Source organism: Astatotilapia calliptera, chromosome 3 (assembly GCF_900246225.1).
Source record: "Astatotilapia calliptera chromosome 3, fAstCal1.2, whole genome shotgun sequence".
Taxonomy (NCBI): Eukaryota; Metazoa; Chordata; class Actinopteri; order Cichliformes; family Cichlidae; genus Astatotilapia; species Astatotilapia calliptera.
In genome coordinates, this window is record NC_039304.1 from 21398282 (window position 1) to 21418224 (window position 19943).

A 19943-nucleotide genomic window follows, 5' to 3' on the forward strand; every position below is an offset into this window, starting at 1 on the left:
GGACAGGTCGCCAGTCTGTCGCAGGGCTAACACACAGGGACAAACAACCATTCACACTCACATTCACTCGCACATTCACACCTATGGGCAATTTGGATTAACCAATTAACCTATCCCCACTAACTGCATGTCTTTGGACGGTGGAGCCGGAGTGAACCCACGCAAACACGGGGAGAACATGCAAACTCCACACAGAAAGACCCCAGCCTGATGGTGCAATTGAACTCAGGACCTTTTTGCTGTGCAGTACCAGTGCTAACCACCGTGCCACCATGCCGCCCCAATTTATGACCATTATATGACTCGTGTGGTTAAAACACTTGTACCCTCTGTTTGGGTACCTCAGTGTAACCTTTCACATGTTTTGGTTTCTGTCACTGCTGCAGCTCATGTGTGTCCCCAGAAACACTTTATCGTCACAATTTATTTATTTAATTTTAGTTCTTACAGTTTTTTTTCTATTTCTGATGTTTTTTGTGTACTTTTGCCACATTATTTTTCTTTGCTGGTGTTTTCTTATATTGCAGTATGCATCCTACATCACATTAAAGACAAACCTGGTGGCACGCAGTCAGACGGCCTTTTTTTTTTTCGTTAGTTGCTTGATGCCCTATCCAGAAACTGTTATCTGTTATCATATACAAAGCTGGATTTTTACAATTCCTGTGTGTACTTCAGGTGTCTGGTAGTGAAGAGATGATAGCAACTGTGGAGTTTATAAACTCCTTCAGCTTTAACCTGGAGAACATCCACATTCGCATGGAAGGACCTGGGATGTTGGAGCCAAAGTCCAGGTATTACAGGTGAGTGATGATGAACAACTGTTTGTATAGCACATTTATATAGGCCTATATAAATGTGCTATACAAAAATGTGTTGTGTAGCTGCAGTTTTTCAGCTCTTTAGCTTCAGCACTGCTGATATTTCTTTCAAATGCTGCAGAGATAGCAATAAAATGAATAGCTAGTTGCTAGATTACATATTTTAAAAAGATTTGGCTTTTGAGTAAATGACAACAGGAGGTTTGACTTTATGATATATGGTAAAATTATCTTTTTGACCCTTTGACAACCTGAATAATCCTTAGCTCTAAAATAAGCACATTTAAATAAATTTAATTTCAAAGCTAAATTGTAATCATTTTTTGGCCACTAGGGGGGAGAATTACTTCCAAGAAAACATATCAAGCCACATTTAACTGTGTGACAAGAAAGATTATCATCCCGTTGGAGCTATTATCTCATCACTCATGTGTTTAACTCTCATTTTAACACAGTTAACATTTTAAACTCCTCTGGAGACAGTTTGCTATGTTCAACAGTTAGTTAATTATGAATTGAATATGTTTTTATATGTGTTTGCATAATGTTACCACAATTGTATTTACATTTCACAGTTTCTATTTGAGTGTTGATCACCCACCTCCTCTTATTTTTCTTTGTACAAGAAAGTGCCAGACAAGCATACAATAAATCTTCTGAAGATGTAAGATACAAATATCAACCAAATAAAAGAACAGAAATGCATAATCATGTGACGTGCCTTCAGTGTGTGTTTGTACATACATGTCATATTTCTTCATATTTCATATACTTCGTATATAAACAGCTTCTGTTGGCATAATTCTTACAGCTTTCAGAACAAGATTAAAATAACATATAATTTAACACCTAAGAAATTTAACACTGAAAAAATAAAGTCAACACTACATTAAATATAATTGCTTGTAGTATGAAAAGTGCATTGTCTTCTTGTAAGAGAAACCTACCACATAGGTACCCAACAGGGAAATTTAGTTTTGTGTGCAAAACTTCTTAAATATTTAGTGTAAACTATGATAAAGTTTCTGGGTCCTTTACAAATGTAACTTTTCCACACACTTCCAGTTACTACATAAATCTTTATGTAGTTAGAAATATAACTTTAATATTGTTCTTTTTGGACCTTCATATTTCCACAGTAGAAAATACTTTTCCCTTAATCTCCTTTGAATGTGATGAGGTAGTCGGGGTATGCTTGGTTGTCATGGAACACAATATACATGGCAGGGTTATCAATTTTGTCCACTGCGCTATCGAAGCGGTTGTGAGGCTGCTGGCTGTTTCGGAGTGGAAGCACCTTCATGGTAGCTTGGCCCTGAGTGAAGACACCTGTGAGGACTCGGGCGACGAACATTAACCGAGAACCATCAGCAGCTGGCTTGGAGTAGGTGGGCTGGGCTGAGTAGCTGGCGTTTACAGCAAAGTAGGTCCCATGACCGTATGCAGTTGCTGAATGTCGGAAGAAAAAAAAGGAAATTAGTAATAGGTTATCATAGATAAAACATGGTGACTTCCAACATATATTACGTAAGTATTGTAAGTTTGCATTTAATATCCTAAGAGTCCTGTTTGTGTCTATAAATGATGGTTAAATACAACCACATTCAAGACCATAAAATACTTGAAGCAGTCTGCAAATGATCAATCTGTCACCATGTAATGGTGGCAGGGACGTGCAGAGGGGGGGCTAGAGGGGCTTGAGCACCCGCCCCTTTCCTGATGAGTGCCCAAAGTGCCCTTTTGTTGAGGCAACTTTTAAATTTTATTTATTTATTTATTTATTTATTTTTATGTGTGTGTGCGTGCGGAGTCTTGTCTGTGCCCCTCAACAATAATATTTAACTATTAATCATAGTTTTGCTAAATAAAAGGATCTGGCTTGCATCAGTCACATGATCACATTTAACCAATGATCGCCCTTGACGGCAGAACGCGCTGGTTACGAGCCGGGAACGAGCTCACAAAGAGCACGCGCATTTTTTGCGGTCCGGAGCTGTAGGAGAAACACAAGTTAACTCAGAGACACAGACTGATGCGACAAACCCAGTAAGTAGGTGTACAGCGCACACTGTAGTGTGTAGCACACAGGAGTATTAGCTTATTACGTACACGTTGGTAAGCTGTCTTGTTGCAACTGACGAACTGAAACAAACGAGCGTGCTGTGTGTGCAACAGTGCGACAAACATTACCTGTCCTTTTATTAACTGCACAAGTAGTGCTGGTCACAGCTGCTGGCTACCTGTGTAAGGCTGTCATGGGTCTGTAGCTCTGTCACCGTTTTAGGGAACATATTTAGTTTTAAAGTAAGTTTCTGGGCATTTCCTGCCTTTCTGGAGGGATTATATTTCACTAAAAAACGATCTAATATGCATGTCCACATAATAATTATTATAATTATAATATATTAAAAAAACACACGCTGTATTTTAAAGAACATACATTAAGAAGCAGATTATATTAGATTTATATTTTAAATAAGACAAAATTAGGATTTTACAGCAGTAAAATTATTGTATCTCTACAGTTTAAAAATGTAATAAGCTTTGCCCCTGCACAGAGTGGATAGTGAAACAAATGGAATCATCATAAATACATTATTTCATATTTATTACTTCCCCCTCATTGCTTTATTATTGTAGCTCTAGTAATAAATAATAATGTAAGGATGCCCATAGTATATACAGTATTCTGAAGAAGGTCTAAAATGTCCCTGTGTGTGCGTGCATGTGTGTGTTTTATTTAGCTGGATTTAAAAAAATATTACTCATGATATAACATTGTGCAGACATGGCTGGTAAGGACATGAGGAGGAAACAGCAGGAGCTGTGTGAGGCTACTAAAGTCAGTGCTATAACATTTTGCTGTCATCATTTTATTATAGATTAAGTGCAAGAGTTGTTAGGTGTGGATAATTAGATTATAGTTTATTGCAATAGCAAGTTGTGCCTTGTTCTCAGATAGACAGCAAGTGGAGAGTGATATATGAAATGATGGGAAGGAAGGAAGAAGAGAAGCAAAGAGTGATTCACAGGCAGAGCCTAAATTATTTCTCAGTTTTTTGTTGCCTTATGGTTCCAAGCGCTGTCACCAATCTTTGCATTTTGTTATTATCTCATGACACTTGTTTAATCAGCTACCATCTCTCCTGTGGACTTTTTAATGTCTACAGTCTCAGATCAACACAGCCCTGCCCTTCCCATATTAGATTCTTGATGAATGTGTGTTGTTGTTATTCAGCATGGTTCAATGTGCCCCTTTTTAACTTTGAGCACCCGCCCCTTTAAACCTCTCTGCACGGCCCTGAATGGTGGACCAATATAGACACAATGTCAGAGTGATCAGAGCGGTAAAGACTTACATGTATATGTAAAACCTTGGTGTATAGGAGGTAATAATTTCTAAGACAAAGTCAACACTAGTGATTCGTTTTGAAGCAACAGAAAAATGTTGTCTTGTTCAGTAACAATTATCACCGTTTTGTCCAGCAAAACTCCTGTTGAATCCAGTTGTCATGATGGAGTGGCAGTTTTCCTGGGTCGTCCCGTGGTACAGAGGTTTCTCCGCTGCTCCTCCCTCGTGTGCGTTCTTATCAGAAATGTGCTTCTTCTGGGCTTCATAGGCGCGCCGCAGGTGAACGTTCTGCAAACGTTCAATCTGACAAGAGAGACCCAAGCCAAAGGATCAAAGAGATGCCAAACAAAGCAGTGTGGATATTAATTACATCTGATGGCTTAGTTCATGTCTTTATGGTGGTAACCATAAACTGAGGCATGTGTTTCAGGTATGAGAAGTTTAGATTACAGCAGTGAATAATTAATGACTTTCTTACTGCAAAACTGAAAACTTTAGAAACTTAAAAATTAAAATAAAAAACACACTTTAGAAACATGATATTTCTCAGGTAGGGAGTTTGAATTTTTCATAGCATTTCTGAGCAAATATATTGACATCGGTTCAATGGACCACAGAGATATGGTGGCCGGAAACTGCAAATATCCAACATAGATAGATAGATAGATAGATAAATTGATTGATAAAATAAAATATAATGTATTTATTTTTTTTAATGTGGCAATTAATTTGTTGACAGAATGTGACTGATTTCTGTTTCCTTTAATTTCCTGTTTTTCTTTTATGATTTCGATTTTTTATATACATTTACTGAATAAATATATTAAATCAATTCATGTCTTACATGTGGACACAAAAAGAAGAGCAGGTATGTGATGATGTTGCAGTTGCCATGGGTTACAAGACATCATTTCTTTACATAGGAAAAAACTAGTTCCTAGGGAAAAATGTTTTCAATTTTTTTTTTTTAATATTCATTTATTATTTTTTTAATATTTATGCATTTTACAGGTTAGATAAAATAATAGGAAATTAAACACAATTTATTTATGTTTAAATAAAAATAAATAAGTAGTATTTATAGTAAGTCAGTTAAAAATAAAAAATATCTATTTGTTACACCCTTTATGTTATCGAAATATGTAATTAATGACCACATGCACTGTTGATATAAAGTCTGGTGCAGTTAATATTTTAATTAGCTTCTTTCCCTGAATGTTAACATGTATCATGATAGCTGACCAGTTAAGCAGACCACATTACAGCCAGTAATGCTCACTAGTTTGCACTGTAACCACACAATCAACTTTTTCAGCTTGTATGCATGTACTTGTGTATATATGTACTTGTACTTGTGCAGGAAAAGCCACCCACCTTCATCACAGTTTTGGGGACAGTTCGTTTGAAAGCCTCCTTCACTGTGTGATACTCTGCAGAAGAAGTCTCCAGAGAAACCACCTTCATAGTCTCATTGGCAGCCATGGGGTCCCAGTACAGAGGGAAAGTAAAGTCTGAAAAAGACAACATGTTTGTTATATTTTATTAAGTCAGGTAACTATTGGTTTGGTATAGGAATGCATTTCCTGTTTTCTGTGACTTTAGTGCTTGCTTTCTTTAACTGATGATAAGTTTGTTAAAGCCCTTTTCTATTCCGATTCTGTTCCTTCAGCTGTGTCTCTATGTTTATCTTCTGTCTCTCTGTCACACTTTCATGTTGTGAGTCTGTCATCTCTTACTTCCTGTTTTACTTTGGTGGTATTTCGTCTCTTGCGCTTCGTGTCCAGTTCTTTCCTCTGTCTCATCAATCTTCCCTTGCCCTTTGTTGTGTTCTCTCTCAGCTCTTTTCCTCTGTGCCTTGTGTTTTCTAAGAAGTTGAAAAAGTATTTTTTTCTCCTCTATTTCTTTGTATTTTTAAGAGCTTAGCAATAAAGCTGTCATTGACTTTTACACATTGCATAGATGTTTTAAAATTGGGATTTGGTTCAGTCCAGCCACATATCAGTCTTAACACTGTTTGCTATATTGGTGCCCTTCTGACACCAATCTAACACTGCTTTGCAATGCAATTTGAAATCAGCAGATAAGGAGAGACTTTGATATTTCTAATATTGAAATTTTGACATTTCCTGTTTCAAAACTGTTTACTGTTACTGTCATTCCTCATAGTGACTTTTGCAACTATTTTTACAAGTACATTTTTTAATACTTTTTTAGTAGAATTATTTCTTTCAAAACCTTAACATTTGTTTATTGAAGTTTATATTACTCTCAAGCATCAAACTCCAGTATCAGTCTGGCTCATTTTTGTAACATCTCTGAGAACTATCTACTCACCTGGAAGATTCTCAAGTCGTTTCAGCTTTGTCGTCTGTCTGCTCAGTGGTCGTGTGGCCACCATTGCCTGTACATCAACCTCCCATATAAGTCCCTGTGCATCTGTTATTCCTTCTGTTAATTCGTTTTTTTCCAATTGGTGATTAGCTGATTTGGGAAGTCTTTCCCAGTTACCGTGATTTGCCAGGATGCACCAAACCACTTTGTTGTAAAGATCCTCCTCCTCCCTCACTCTCACCTCTCTAGCAAGGTTCATGTACTGGCACTGATTCATTTTCTGCCGTACCCGGGTGACCCCGTCTTTTAGCCCGCTCACTGTTAGGGCGCCAGACTGATCAGTTTGCACAAATAAACCCTCAGCCTCCACCAGCTCCTTCAGCTCCATCATGTCATCCTGGTTGAGGAGTTCCAGTTCCTCCTTTGAGAAGGTGTTACTGGAGCACTGCGTCTGATATTGATGCTTCAGCTTTTCCATGGCATCATCAATGTCGGATATGGAAAGACCCAGGAACGTGAAGACAGACTGATGACTAGAAGAGCTGATTTGGAGACTGCTGAGGTATGCACTCACACTAGGAGCAGACTGTTGTTGCTGTTGTTGTTCTTGAAATGACACTGGAAGGTGGATCAAACAAATAAGCAAGTATTTTCAGTAAAATAATAATTTAATCTGCTTTTTATTTTAAAAATCACTACACTAAATAACCACACAAGATGGCACTTTGTGAATATTTCTGTCACCTCTGTTGATGACAGCTGGGGAATACATCTGCATCGCTTCCTCTTTAAAAGCCAAGAAGACATCGATCTTAATCAGGACGAGGCGGATGTCGGTGAGGCTGTTCATTGATGATGTAGAAGACTTGATCACTCGAAGGATGGCACCTGCCACAATAGTAGGGTCCAACTCGCCAGCACCTGCAGAAACACCACTTGCATTTAGGTGTGTGTGTGTGTGTGTGTGTGTGTGTAGCACAACAAGACTTGAATGCCAAACAAAATACGTACCAGCAAAGATAGCAGGAATTGCCACTGAGCTGTATTTATACGACTCACAATAGTAAATGACATTACACACAAGTTGGATGAAGTCCAAGTTGTAGACTTCATCCCTTTGTCCACATACATGAAAAATAGCTTTACAGGGGAAATTTCCAGACTGGGTCACAAATATTTTTCCTCGTTCCACGTATGCTGCACAGAAAGTGACAAAATAAGCATGAGTGAGAGGCAGATAAGTAAGATGAGAAGATAAGTAGCAACTTCTCTATTTCTCACCTGCTTTCAGTTCTGCTTCCACCTCTGGTCCAGCTACAGTTAAGATATCTTTGCATACCCCATCTGTAGAAGAAGAAGAGAAAAAGAATAAAAAAAATACTGAATAATTAAATCTGGACCTGCTAACTGCCCTACATGTATTTTTACAAGGGGTGGGATTTTAATGCATTGATTGCAATTAGTTAATTAGAAAAAAATTTAACGCGTTAAAAAAAGCTCTTTTAATCACACTTTGCATTCCAAGCAAAGGGGAACTTTTGTCAATGCTCGTTTCCCTGGTATACCGATTACACTAGTGATGGTAAATTTGATTCTTTTTACTGAATCGAGTTTTGATGAGTCACTCACCAAAGTGAATCGGGTTTTTGAGTCATTTGATTCACTGAGTCAGTTGACTAGAGAGTGCAAAAAATGTACATTTTCACTCAAAGTTAATTTGTTTCTCTTTTCATGTAAATCCTACTGCTAAGATGAATGATTCTAAAAAAAACAACAACTATTTTATAGAGCAAAAAAGAGCAAAAACATTTCTAAAATTAAGCAATTTCCTATCAAAACTGCTTAATAAACATTTATTTTTTTTATTTGTATTTTATTAGTATTTTCCATAAATGTGTCAAATATATATTTTCTCATCTAAATGTCCTCTGAGCTGTGAGCCAGGGGGCGGTAATGTGCCTTAACATTGGTTGCCAACCAAGAAGAAGAAGAAGCTGTGAGCCAGGAGGGAGGGGGTGAGTGAGTGAGTGAGTGAGTGAGTGAGTGATTCGCTTACGCTTACGATTCAGCACAGGAAGGGAGGGTGTTAGCATGTTAGTAGAGCGATGCTACTGTGAACCGAGGAGCTATTTTCTTGATGTGAGCTTCCACTCAGGGTTTTTTCTTTCAGTTCAGAGCAGAAATGCTTTTGTTAAGAAACTGGCTGTTGTTTCTCCCCCCCCACAATTTTAATTATAAGCTAGATATATTTTTACTAATGGAATTAGTTTTCTAACAGCAACAGGGATGAGTCAGTGAGTCAGTTGGGCTTGTGAATCATGATTTACGAGTCAGTAAAGTGATTCTCGAGTATTGAACGATTCGTTCACGAATCGAACATCACTAGATTACACTGATGCACACATCAGAGGTAAAAAGAATCAGAATAAAGTGACTTGCTGTGACTGAGCGGAGGCAAATTTAATTTCAAAAGACTACCTGACGGAAGCCTTGATAAAAGCATGGTTTTATGCAAACTGTGCAAAAAGGAGTTTGCGTACCATGAAGCACTTCAACTTTACGGCACCATCTAATTGCAAAACATGTTGCAGCAAGCACGAAACTGTGGGAGCTGTTAGCTCTAGCAGTTCGAGTACCAACAAAAGATATCGGCAGCCCAAATGTGATGAAATGACAGGCTTAAGGACCAAAATTAGCAAATCATCATTGGACAACAATGCCCATAAATCTCTGCTTTGCATTTTGTCATCCACCAAACCTGTTCCGACTGAATTTGCCTGGTCAGCACTTGCACAAAAATATTAAACTACAACCATGATAGGTACGAGATGTAAAATACAAGTAAGTATTTGATCTTAAAATAAGTGGCCTGCTGATAATACTAGATGAAAACTTGGATGGTAAAAATAGTAAATGGCCTGTATTTATATAGCGCTTTACTAGTCCCTAAGGACCCCAATGTGCTTTACACATCCAGTCATCCACCCATTCACACACACATTGGTGATGACAAGCTACATTGTAGCCCACAGCCACCCTGGGGCGCACTGACAGAGGCGAGGCTGCTGGACACTGGCGCCACCAGACCACCACCAGTAGGCAACGGGTCAAGTGTCTTGCCCAAGGACACGATGATCGAGACTGTCAGAGCCAGGGCTCGAACCAGCAACCTTCTGATTACAAGGCGAACTCCCAACTCTTGAGCCACGATCGCCCGTAATATGTTCAAAGATCATGTTTAAAAAGACATCCCCATTTCTGAGCAAACATGCATGAACATGTGTTTACCTTTGAAATTCGTAGAGAGCTATGCCACCATTGTGGCTAAAAAAAATAATGTCACAGTTACAACATGATCCTCCTGCTCACTATGCTATGTACAGTGGGGCAAAAAAGTATTTAGTCAGCCACCGATTGTGCAAGTTCCCCCACTTAAAATGATGACAGAGGTCAGTAATTTGCACCAGAGGTACACTTCAACTGTGAGAGACAGAATGTGAAAAAAAAATCCATGAATTCACATGGTAGGATTTGTAAAGAATTGATTCGTAAATTATGGTGGAAAATAAGTATTTGGTCACCTCAAACATAGAAAATCTCTGGCTCTCACAGACCTGTAACGTCTTCTGTAAGAAGCTTTTCTGTCCCCCACTCGTTACCTGTATGAATGGCACCTGTTTGAACTCATCATCTGTATAAAAGACACCTGTCCACAGCCTCAAACAGTCAGACTCCAAACTCCGCCATGGCCAAGACCAAAGAGCTTTCGAAGGACACCAGGAAAAGTATTGTAGACCTGCACCAGACTGGGAAGAGTGAATCTACAATAGGCAAGCAGCTTGGTGTGAAAAAATCAACTGTGGGAGCAATCATCAGAAAATGGAAGACATACAAGACCACTGATAATCTCCCTCGATCTGGGGCTCCACGCAAGATCTCATCCCGTGGGGTCAAAATGATCATGAGAACGGTGAGCAAAGATCCCAGAACCACACGGGGGGACCTGGTGAATGACCTGCAGAGAGCTGGGACCAAAGTAACAAAGGTCACCATCAGTAACACACTACAACGGCAGGGAATCAAATCCCGCAGTGCCAGACGTGTTCCGCTGCTGAAGCCAGTGCATGTCCAGGCCCGTCTGAAGTTTGCCAGAGAGCACATGGATGATACAGCAGAGGATTGGGAGAATGTCATGTGGTCAGATGAAACCAAAGTAGAACTTTTTGATATAAACTCAACTCGTCGTGTTTGGAGGAAGAAGAATACTGAGTTGCATCCCAAGAACACCATACCTACTGTGAAGCATGGGGGTGGAAACATCATGCTATGGGGCTGTTTTTCTGCCAAGGGGACAGGACGACTGATCCGTGTTAAGGACAGAATGAATGGGGCCATGTATCGTGAGATTTTGAGCCAAAACCTCCTTCCATCAGTGAGAACTTTGAAGATGAAACGAGGCTGGGTCTTCCAACATGACAATGATCCAAAACACACCGCCCGGGCAACAAAGGAGTGGCTCCGTAAGAAGCATTTGAAAGTCCTGGAGTGGCCTAGCCAGTCTCCAGACCTCAACCCCATAGAAAATCTGTGGCGGGAGTTGAAAGTGCGTGTTGCTCGGCGACAGCCCCAAAACATCACTGCTCTCGAGAAGATCTGCATGGAGGAATGGGCCAAAATACCAGCTACTGTGTGTGCAAACCTGGTAAAGACCTATAGTAAACGTTTGACCTCTGGTATTGCCAATAAAGGTTATGTTACAAAGTACTGAGTTGTATTTTTGTTATTGACCAAATACTTATTTTCCACCCTGATTTACCAATAAATTCTTTACAAATCCTACCATGTGGATTCATGGATTTTTTTTTTCACATTCTGTCTCTCACAGTTGAAGTGTACCTCTGGTGCAAATTACTGACCTCTGTCATCATTTTAAGTGGGAGAACTTGCACAATCAGTGGCTGACTAAATACTTTTTTGCCCCACTGTACTTGTGTGCATCCTCAGTTTCACTTACCAAGGATAAAATTTTGGAAGTCTGTTGTGTTCACTACAACATCTGTAGTTTCATTGGTTATGTCACCAAACACAACATGTAGTTTAACCCCACTTTCCACTGTCATGGTTATGTCATCCAAGTCACTGGTGAGGGACCTGAAGATTGCTTAGAGGAAGAACACCACACATTAGCTATTGTTTGATATTTAATCTGATAACTGAGGGTACTAATGAAGATGGTAAAATATGGCACAGGCTGAATGCTTTTTATCTGCTCACTATGCATTAATGTCACATAATAAAGACAGTCTGAGTAGTGCTAGTTTACCTTGGCCTCCCTGGTTCATATTTAAGCTGAGCTGTCTGTAGACATCGTGGTAGCACTGTAGATAAAAACACAGAATAACACGATAAAGAATTGATGCCTGCATGTTACATATCAGATACAGGCCATCAAGTAAGGGTTACCTCCTCAGAATCAGGGTAACCAGGTTTAATGACAATGTGGATGTTTGTAAGAGATCCAGAAGATGCAGATAATCCAAACTGGTGAATGATGTCAGTCAACACTTGAATAGCTTCTCTCAGCGGGTATTGTAAAACAATTCCTGGCCCAATGATTGGAATAGCCACTGAACCAAAATTCTGCCGTACACAAAGCTCCAGACACTTCTGCAGACCGTTACCAAGAGCCTGCACATCAAAAGTTACATATTTTTAACTATGTTTTCAAACTTAACTCTTGGATTGTACACTGCAACTGAGCACACAAGGAAAACCTTGAGGCTCCACAAAAAACTTAAATTTGTTTGCATAAGTCCTGGCTTGGAGTTTGTGGTATATAACATCAAGTTATTCCAACTTTTCAACTATACACAGCAATGATATTTATTTAATTTCATAAAACTTTACTATTCCCAAAGGAAATTCATTGATGCATTTCATTGGTTTTCTGAAGGTAAATTAAATATGAATAAGCTCTTATCCATCTCTAGAAGTGTTAATAAAAGTCCTTAATTTTACCTGAACACTCTTTCCTCTTACTCCGTCCCAAGGTAAGCACTCAATGAAGAAAATCTTGGAGCAGCCCAGAGATGGAGGTGCATCAACCAGCTGAACATCACCAGGGGCGAGGGCACAACTGGCTAAGACTGAATCAAACTTTAACTTTAATACATTCCCAGCTTTGGCCAACAAACTTTTGCCAATATTTGTAGAAGTCAGCTGTTTGTTGAGCATGGGGACCACCAGAACATCCACCTGCAGAAATAATATTGAATAACATGAATGTTGATATTTTATTTTGAGACTATGGGAAATAGAATTGAATGGAAATAATCAAACCTGTTCATTTTCTAAACTGCTGAGTTTGATCTTCAGGTTTGTTCTGTTGATTGCAGAGTTTCCAACTGTGCTGTACATGCTGCTGCTGTAGCTGAGAGATCTAGGTGTATCACTGAGTCTGCTGGTGTTTCGTGGTCTTTGCACGTTTGGGATGGCTGCAGTTTGCTTCTCTCGGATAATGACGTGACAGGAACCCTCTATCAGCTCTTTAGTCACTTTACCCTCTTCCTGGAAGTACTGCTGAGCCCCTGGTCCATCTAGAGTCAAAGTGTCTACTACAACACTGTCTAGAGTTGATGTTAGGGCCTCCTTGACCTCCTGAACATGACATCGAGGACCAGACACAAACACACAAGGATTTGGAAAATGTGAGGCTTGTAAGGTCACCTTGGTCTGCTTCATGCCAATCAAGTCTAGGATTTTATTAAAACAGTAGACAGTGTCATGATGAAGCAGATTGATGGTTTCTTGAGTTGAAACTTGATTCAACTGGAAGTCATGAAGAACTTCATTGAGCTTGGCCACATTTTCACTGTAGCCCACCAGTCGGACTTTGGTTGTTGAGGTTCCCCTGGTGCCTGGCATGTAGCTGATGTCCACTCTGAACTCTCTACTGTTTGCCTCGTTTTTGGCTTTCGTTAGAATTTCTTTCAACCTGTTGAGATCTATTGCACCCTGCAGCTGTACAGTGGTCACTTTAAAGTCTCTCATTACTGCTGCCTCGGCCTCATTCAGAGCATCAGAGGACAAACTGGACAGAACCACATCTGCACCCACCTCAAAGAAAACAGGGTTTCTGAGGCTCTGCAGGAAGCGAGTTTGGTATTTTGGGATGGCATCACTGGTCTTCATGAAGGTTAGCAGAGCTGTAGGGAACTTAACGCTCTTCTCCTTTATGTTCTTAATCAGTTCAACCAGTTTTGCAGCTCCTGACTGCACCTCTTTGTCAGGGCCCTCCAAAGTGATCATGGCACTACCTCTGATGATTGTAACCTCTGGACAATTAGCACGCATTTCTCGATTTAAGTCTTCTTCTATGAGCTTGAAGTTCTTCTCCACAATTGGCACTTCCTTTTTGGTGGGTAGGCTTTTTTCCAGAATTGCAATCTTCTCCTTCACGGCATCAACCTCTCCTACAACCACAGCATAGCCACTCTCTGTGTAAACTTTGATATCATCTGTCTTAAAGGCCGAGTCCTGCAGTACTATTTTCACCTGTTTTGGCTCAAGCACATGATAGCAGTTGTAGCTCTCAGTTAGCTGGACGAAGGCCTGATTCACCTGATACTCCCATTTCTCTGCAGCACCACCTAATCCTCCTCCTGGACCCTTGTCAACCTCCCCTCTAACCAAAACCTCCTCTTCATCGAAATTTAGCTCCATTGTGCAGCCGATTGACGACAGTTGTTTTTCGAAAAATGTGTATGCTTTACAGTTGTCTCTCAGGAAAAACAGCAGGAAAACATCTATTCTGAAAGTCTTCTCAAGACCATTTATGTTTGGGTTTGTAGAGCTCTGAAAGAAGAGAAGAAATCAAACAAATCTGTCAATTAATGCTATAAGATAGACTACTTATCATGAACAATTGGAGTGTACCACATAGGCCTGGGTAGTAAATCAAAAACGAATCATAACCTTCATTCAAAAACTCTAATCAACGTACATTAAAAAAAAAGTTGATTTCACAGCAGTTTTCAGTTGTACTGATTCATAGAGTCCTTTCTGTTATGTAAATAAAAACACATAAAATTAATATTTCTCTGTATATGTTTTTTTTTTGTTGTTGTTATGTCTGACTATGACACTGTGTTAGAACAGAAATATGCTACAGTCGAGTTTCTAAAACAGTTTCGATATTGTGTACAATGTAAATGAAAGCAGAATACAATGGTTTGTGAATCAGTTAAAACATGATGTTGAGGTTTTTTTGTTTTTTTTTAATCTGTTTGCTAGCAGCAGTGTCCATGGATTCCACAAAGAATTTAAAATTTTGTTTACTGGCCAGACTCCTTCAAGCTGATAGGAAGGAAACAGTAACTCAAATAACATCACAACATTACAATCCAAAATTAACAACAAAGATTTAAAAGAAACAGCACTGAAGTCTTACTTGGTACTATCAAAGTGTACCTAATAAAATGTCCAGTGAGAGTGTTACCATCTGGCTTTTTATGACCTATGTTTTAAAAAAAAAACACTATCTTTGATTGTATGGAGGTGGAGTAACATACATGGCATTGGTTACTTGCTTGTCTCGTCTTGTCAATTACAGTCAATTGTGCCTCCCTTATGTGTGTAGTTTCCTCGTTCCCCTCTGTGCATTTACAGTGTGTGTTCTCTTGTGTTCGTTACTGGATCGTCTACGTTATTTCCAGTGATAGGAATAACGTTACTAACACCGTTACATTTTTTCAGTAACGAGTAAACTAGTTACTATTTCTATCGTTACAATGCCGTTACCATTACTAACAGAAAAGTGCGGTGCAGTGCGTTACTATTTTTCCACAAACATGCGGTCGAAGATGTGTTCAGCAGACAATCACTTTTTGGCACAACACCTGGAGCTAAGGGGCAATCACATGAGTGCTGCTGTTTGACTGAGGAAGAATAAAGTAGTCGTGGTAAGCCAGTCACATGACCACTTCAAGATGACAAAGCAACAAGGTGATATATACTGGTTTTTAAATTGTGTTGATAGGCCAGTAAAACCAGAGTCATGATAAACAATATATACGCTGCGTTTTTTCCTGAATAGTTTTGTCACGTTTACTGTCTAAGGACAGTGCTAGCAAGCACTCTCTGCTTATGAGTAGAGATGGCACGATACCACTTTTTTATATCCGATACCGATATCATAAATTTGGATATCGGCCGATACCGATATGAATCCGATTGTCACGGGTTGCCGGGGCAAGCCGTGTGTGAATTATTAACGGACCCAAGATGCAGACTGCTTAAGTCGTGAGCGAGCTTTATTAACAAAAGGGTGAAACAAACAGGAACGAGGTGGACGAAAACCAAAACTTAAGAGTAACCTACACTGGGAAAAGCTAAGCAAAAACAAACATGAAACCTTGAGACATGAACCAGAGATGTGGGGAGAAGGCACTGGAAAATGGCATAGGAACATGAAACGTGAAAAAAGGAGAGTACAGAAACCCAGAATAAACAAAACCACAGAATAATAATAAACTAAAACATAAACACGGAGTCACAGACTCCGGACCATGACACCAATATAGTGTGTTTTTTAATAAATAAAACTGTTTTTTAATATCTTGCTGCATTTTGTATAAGTTCAAACCTGAAAAAAAAAACCACTAAAGCTATTCTGTTATACCTGTATGCAAAAAATACACTGCACCCAAAATATTTCATAGTTCAGCAATACTGATCAATCTAATAAACTTAAACCTACTCAATCCTTCTTATTCTGGTATTTTAAAGAGTAAGCAACCTAACTAATAGGGTTGCAAACTCCCAGCAAAAAAATATATAAAATAGGGAACCACCCCCCACCTAATGATGCTTAATCGACGTAATCAACTTTAATTTGATGCAGTGTGAAAAAAAATGCACAGAAATCAATTATTTTTCAAGAATAATTAAATAGATTCAACATCTTTCTTCAACAGAAGTGCAGACTGCACAGATGGTATCTTCCCAAAGGAAAAAGTACTATAGCTTACTAGGGTATATTAGACTTAACAACTATATACAATAATGGACTTCTATACTTTTTACATCAGATTAAAATTTGGGTGTAAGATTCAGATAATTATTTATTAAAAGCTAGACATTTTAAATGAGAACAAGAAAGAAAAGTATGTCTTTGTGCCCCCTTTCCCTGTTCATGCCCTATCGGCCCCCCTGGCTAAACTTTGCTAGATCCGCCCCTGCACAGTTACCAGCCGTCAGCTAGTAGATCCTGGTGTACAAAGTAATTACTTTGTACACCAGGATCTTTTTTTATAAAAAAAAAAAAATAATTCTAACAACTGCTTATCAAGCTTAAACGTGCTGCTGTTATTCAGCTGCTGGTTTTCTCTTTCTGGCGCGAATTGGGCGACAAACAAACAAGAGAGACAGACTCGCGACAGAAAAGCCGATCAGCTGATCACTAATCAGTTTCACGCTGAAGTAGCAGCAGGAGAGGGAGGGAGAGAGAAGAGGCAGTCACTCCATATATCAGTCAAGCTTACCGTGGGAATGCTTTACAAACATTTAGATGGACTTACACACTTGCTTTACTTCTCTCTGGGATAACTTTCTCGGAGATGAAATGCCGGTTTGGTAGCGAGGCTCCGACTGCTCAACCAGACCGCAGACGGGTCTGGCACACAGCCCCTCTATCACGTGATGCATACTGCTCCGACGTGCTATGGTTATGAGCAGAGTTATGCCATGTTGCAAGTTTTGTGAGGTGCTTTTTGATATTTAATGGATGGATTACATTTTTTGTTTCTCCGATCCAGTAAGTTAAGTCAGTATTGGACTGATACCGATACATAATATCAGATCGGTCCATCTCTACTCTCAACACACTCAATCGAATGTCAGCAGCTGAAGAATAAGAGTTTGTTTTATATTCATAGTGACAAATCGGGTAAGATGCTAGCCAGCCAGTTAAGGGGCTTCCAGGCAGGTTGAGAGATCAAGATCAAATTTAGTCTGCAGCTCCATGCATATATATATATATATATATATATATATATATATATATAGCCAGCCAGCCAGTTAAGGCTGGCTATATATCCCCAGAATGATTCAGCCACAGGTCGCATAATTTATCCACTGAATAAATTATATCCTCCCTGAGCTCTTCAGATGGGGCGAGTGCTGCTGGGTCCATGTACTGGTCGCGATCTTCTGTTAGGTGACGGCTGTGTGCAAACAGGAATAGGACCCAAGATGCAGACTCCGGAGACAAACTTAAACCAAAACAGCTTTAATGCTGAACGTAAACATAACATAACTGGGAAAAACTGAACATAAACTAACACCGGTGGACTGGCAAAACACACAGCAAAATAAACGGTAGATCGCGACCCAGACACTAAGAAACACAGGGCTTAAATACACAGAGGGAGCAATCAGGAAATGAGTAACAGAAGGGAAACACAGCTGGGGCAAATCAGAACTGACGAGACCAAAGAAGCGTAAACTGAACACACTGAGAAAAGACGGAGACCTTCAAAGTAAAACAGGAAACACATAACACAGACTGAACAAAGACACAGACTCACATGCAGGCACTACAAAGGGAACAGAGACGTGGGAACAGGGCAGACACAAACACTGACTGAACACGGGGATATAGGAACTTAAGATACACATAGACGCGAACTAGACAAGGGGATGCAGGTGATAGGGGAGACAGAGCAACTAAAGAAGACAGAGACCTAAGCCATAAGACAGAACTCAAAGAAACCAAAAACTAGACATTATAAATAATATCATAAACTCAAAAACCCTGGGTCGACGACCCAGGCATCCTAACATTAACTCGCTACTCTTAAACTGATTCGGCAACATTATCCGGCTCTGACGCTGAGTTTTTACTGTAACCAAAAGTCATGTTTGAAAGAGCAGTAAACTGTACCAGTGATTGGCTTGGCATTGGCTGGTCAGAGGTCTGTGGTGAACTTGTCCGGCTCACGGTCAGCCGCACTTGTCCACTAGGAAGAGTGATGGTGTGAAACTTCCTCTGCAAAACTCTGTCTTGATCTAAAACGAGCATAAACAGAGTCACTGAAACACAAATATAGGAATACATTTTACAAATAACCGACTGTCCTACCTTCTTTTTCCTTAAAACATATTTTATAAACGCTTCCTCCGAGTTTTTCAAGATTTCCACAGTCGCCACCCCCGGACTCTCGCCTTTTCTGAAAGTATCTCCTCACTTTCTCCTTCTCTCTGTCTGTAAAGTCAGTGGCTTCAAAAAACAGTGGATACGGATATTCATCCATTTTATCTGCAATTCTACACTAACATGAGAACTTTAAGCCCGTCAAACATTTGGCCGCTCTGAGTGCCCGTTTTTCTTTCAGTTTCACTTTTAAAGTATCACATCCTCATGTTTACACCCCCACACCCAGCAATGGGAAAAGTGCGCATTTAATTCTCAGGGGATTTTTTCAGCTCACCTGCTCTGCAGGTATTTTACAAGGTGTTTCAGCTGTCAGAGTATAACTCTAAATCAGCGGTCACCGGTACCGGTCCGTGAGTCGTTTGGTACCGGGCCGCGAGAGTTGAGGCGTGAAATGTATGGTTTTCAGGGTTTTTTTTTATCGGTTTTCAGCGTTATTTTGTTATCGTTTTTATCGTTAACTCGGTTTTCCTGGGTCTTTTCACGTGTGTTTAAATCTTCCTTTTTTCGGTACCGGTACTAGTTTTATTTTGTTGTATTTATCCGCGACACCTTAAAGTCCGTGAAAATGGGCATAAACCGGTCCGTGGCGCAAAAAAGGTTGGGGACCGCTGCTCTAAATCATATTTATGTCTTAATATGGTTTTGAGAAAGACATTTTACCAGTAATTATGTGAGGTCTGACATCAACTCAAGCTCGAGCTGTTTTCATATTTTCATCTGAAAACATCACACTAAAATCTACAGATATGACTTTTACTAAGAAGGAGGTAAATAAGCTCAGGAGATTTGTGGCAGTGACTGATTCATGTGATGAGGTCCTTTATGGACAGATGTCATGCCATGAACAATAGCATACATTACATTGATTGTTTAAACAATGGAGAAGAAGCATCAGTTTGTGAAGATCATATTGCTGAACAAATTATATAAACATCTTAGATTTTTCTTTCTCAAATAGTTTATTGTAAGAACAAACACAGTATATCTAAAAAATCACCGGGCAAAAAAGCATTACTGATTTAATACATTTTAAAAACACTTTTAAAATTTCGTAAAGCTACAGCTACTAAACAAAGTCAAAATTCCTTGTTATTAACTGCTGAGGAAATTACACATCTTTCATTTTAGTATTAAACACTGCATTTATATTTGTGATCCTATAAATCACCAAATGTTTTAATTTTCACATGAATGTCTGTTTACAGTTACAGATTTTGTCTTGATC

At 39.4% G+C, this 19943-nt stretch overlaps 1 protein-coding gene across 1 annotated transcript; it reads right to left on the reverse strand.

Moving 5' to 3' along the window:
- Positions 1 to 1362: 1362 nt before the first annotated feature.
- Positions 1363 to 18876, reverse strand: LOC113018872 (poly [ADP-ribose] polymerase 14-like). The gene is made up of 14 exons (XM_026162272.1): positions 18644 to 18876; positions 18446 to 18570; positions 12844 to 14358; positions 12523 to 12759; positions 11968 to 12192; positions 11828 to 11882; positions 11519 to 11665; positions 7786 to 7848; positions 7516 to 7701; positions 7249 to 7425; positions 6508 to 7122; positions 5548 to 5684; positions 4296 to 4476; positions 1363 to 2270 (listed from the first exon to the last, which is right to left on the reverse strand). Exons 1-14 carry the CDS (start codon positions 18813 to 18815, stop codon positions 1978 to 1980), a joined length of 4128 nt encoding a protein of 1375 aa, XP_026018057.1. The 5' UTR covers positions 18816 to 18876; the 3' UTR covers positions 1363 to 1977.
- Positions 18877 to 19943: the final 1067 nt, after the last annotated feature.

What these genes read in the sequence shown, in the direction of transcription:
- LOC113018872 (XM_026162272.1), bottom strand. Translation starts at nt 18,815, where the DNA reads ATGGATGAATATCCGTATCCACTGTTTTTTGAAGCCACTGACTTTACA. An exon ending in GTTACCCTGATTCTGAGGAG is followed by an intron (nt 11,883 to 11,967) that starts GTAACCCTTACT and finishes TTTTATCTACAG; the next exon opens with TGCTACCACGATGTCTACAG. An exon ending in CCCAGCTGTCATCAACAGAG is followed by an intron (nt 7,123 to 7,248) that starts GTGACAGAAATA and finishes TCCACCTTCCAG; the next exon opens with TGTCATTTCAAGAACAACAA.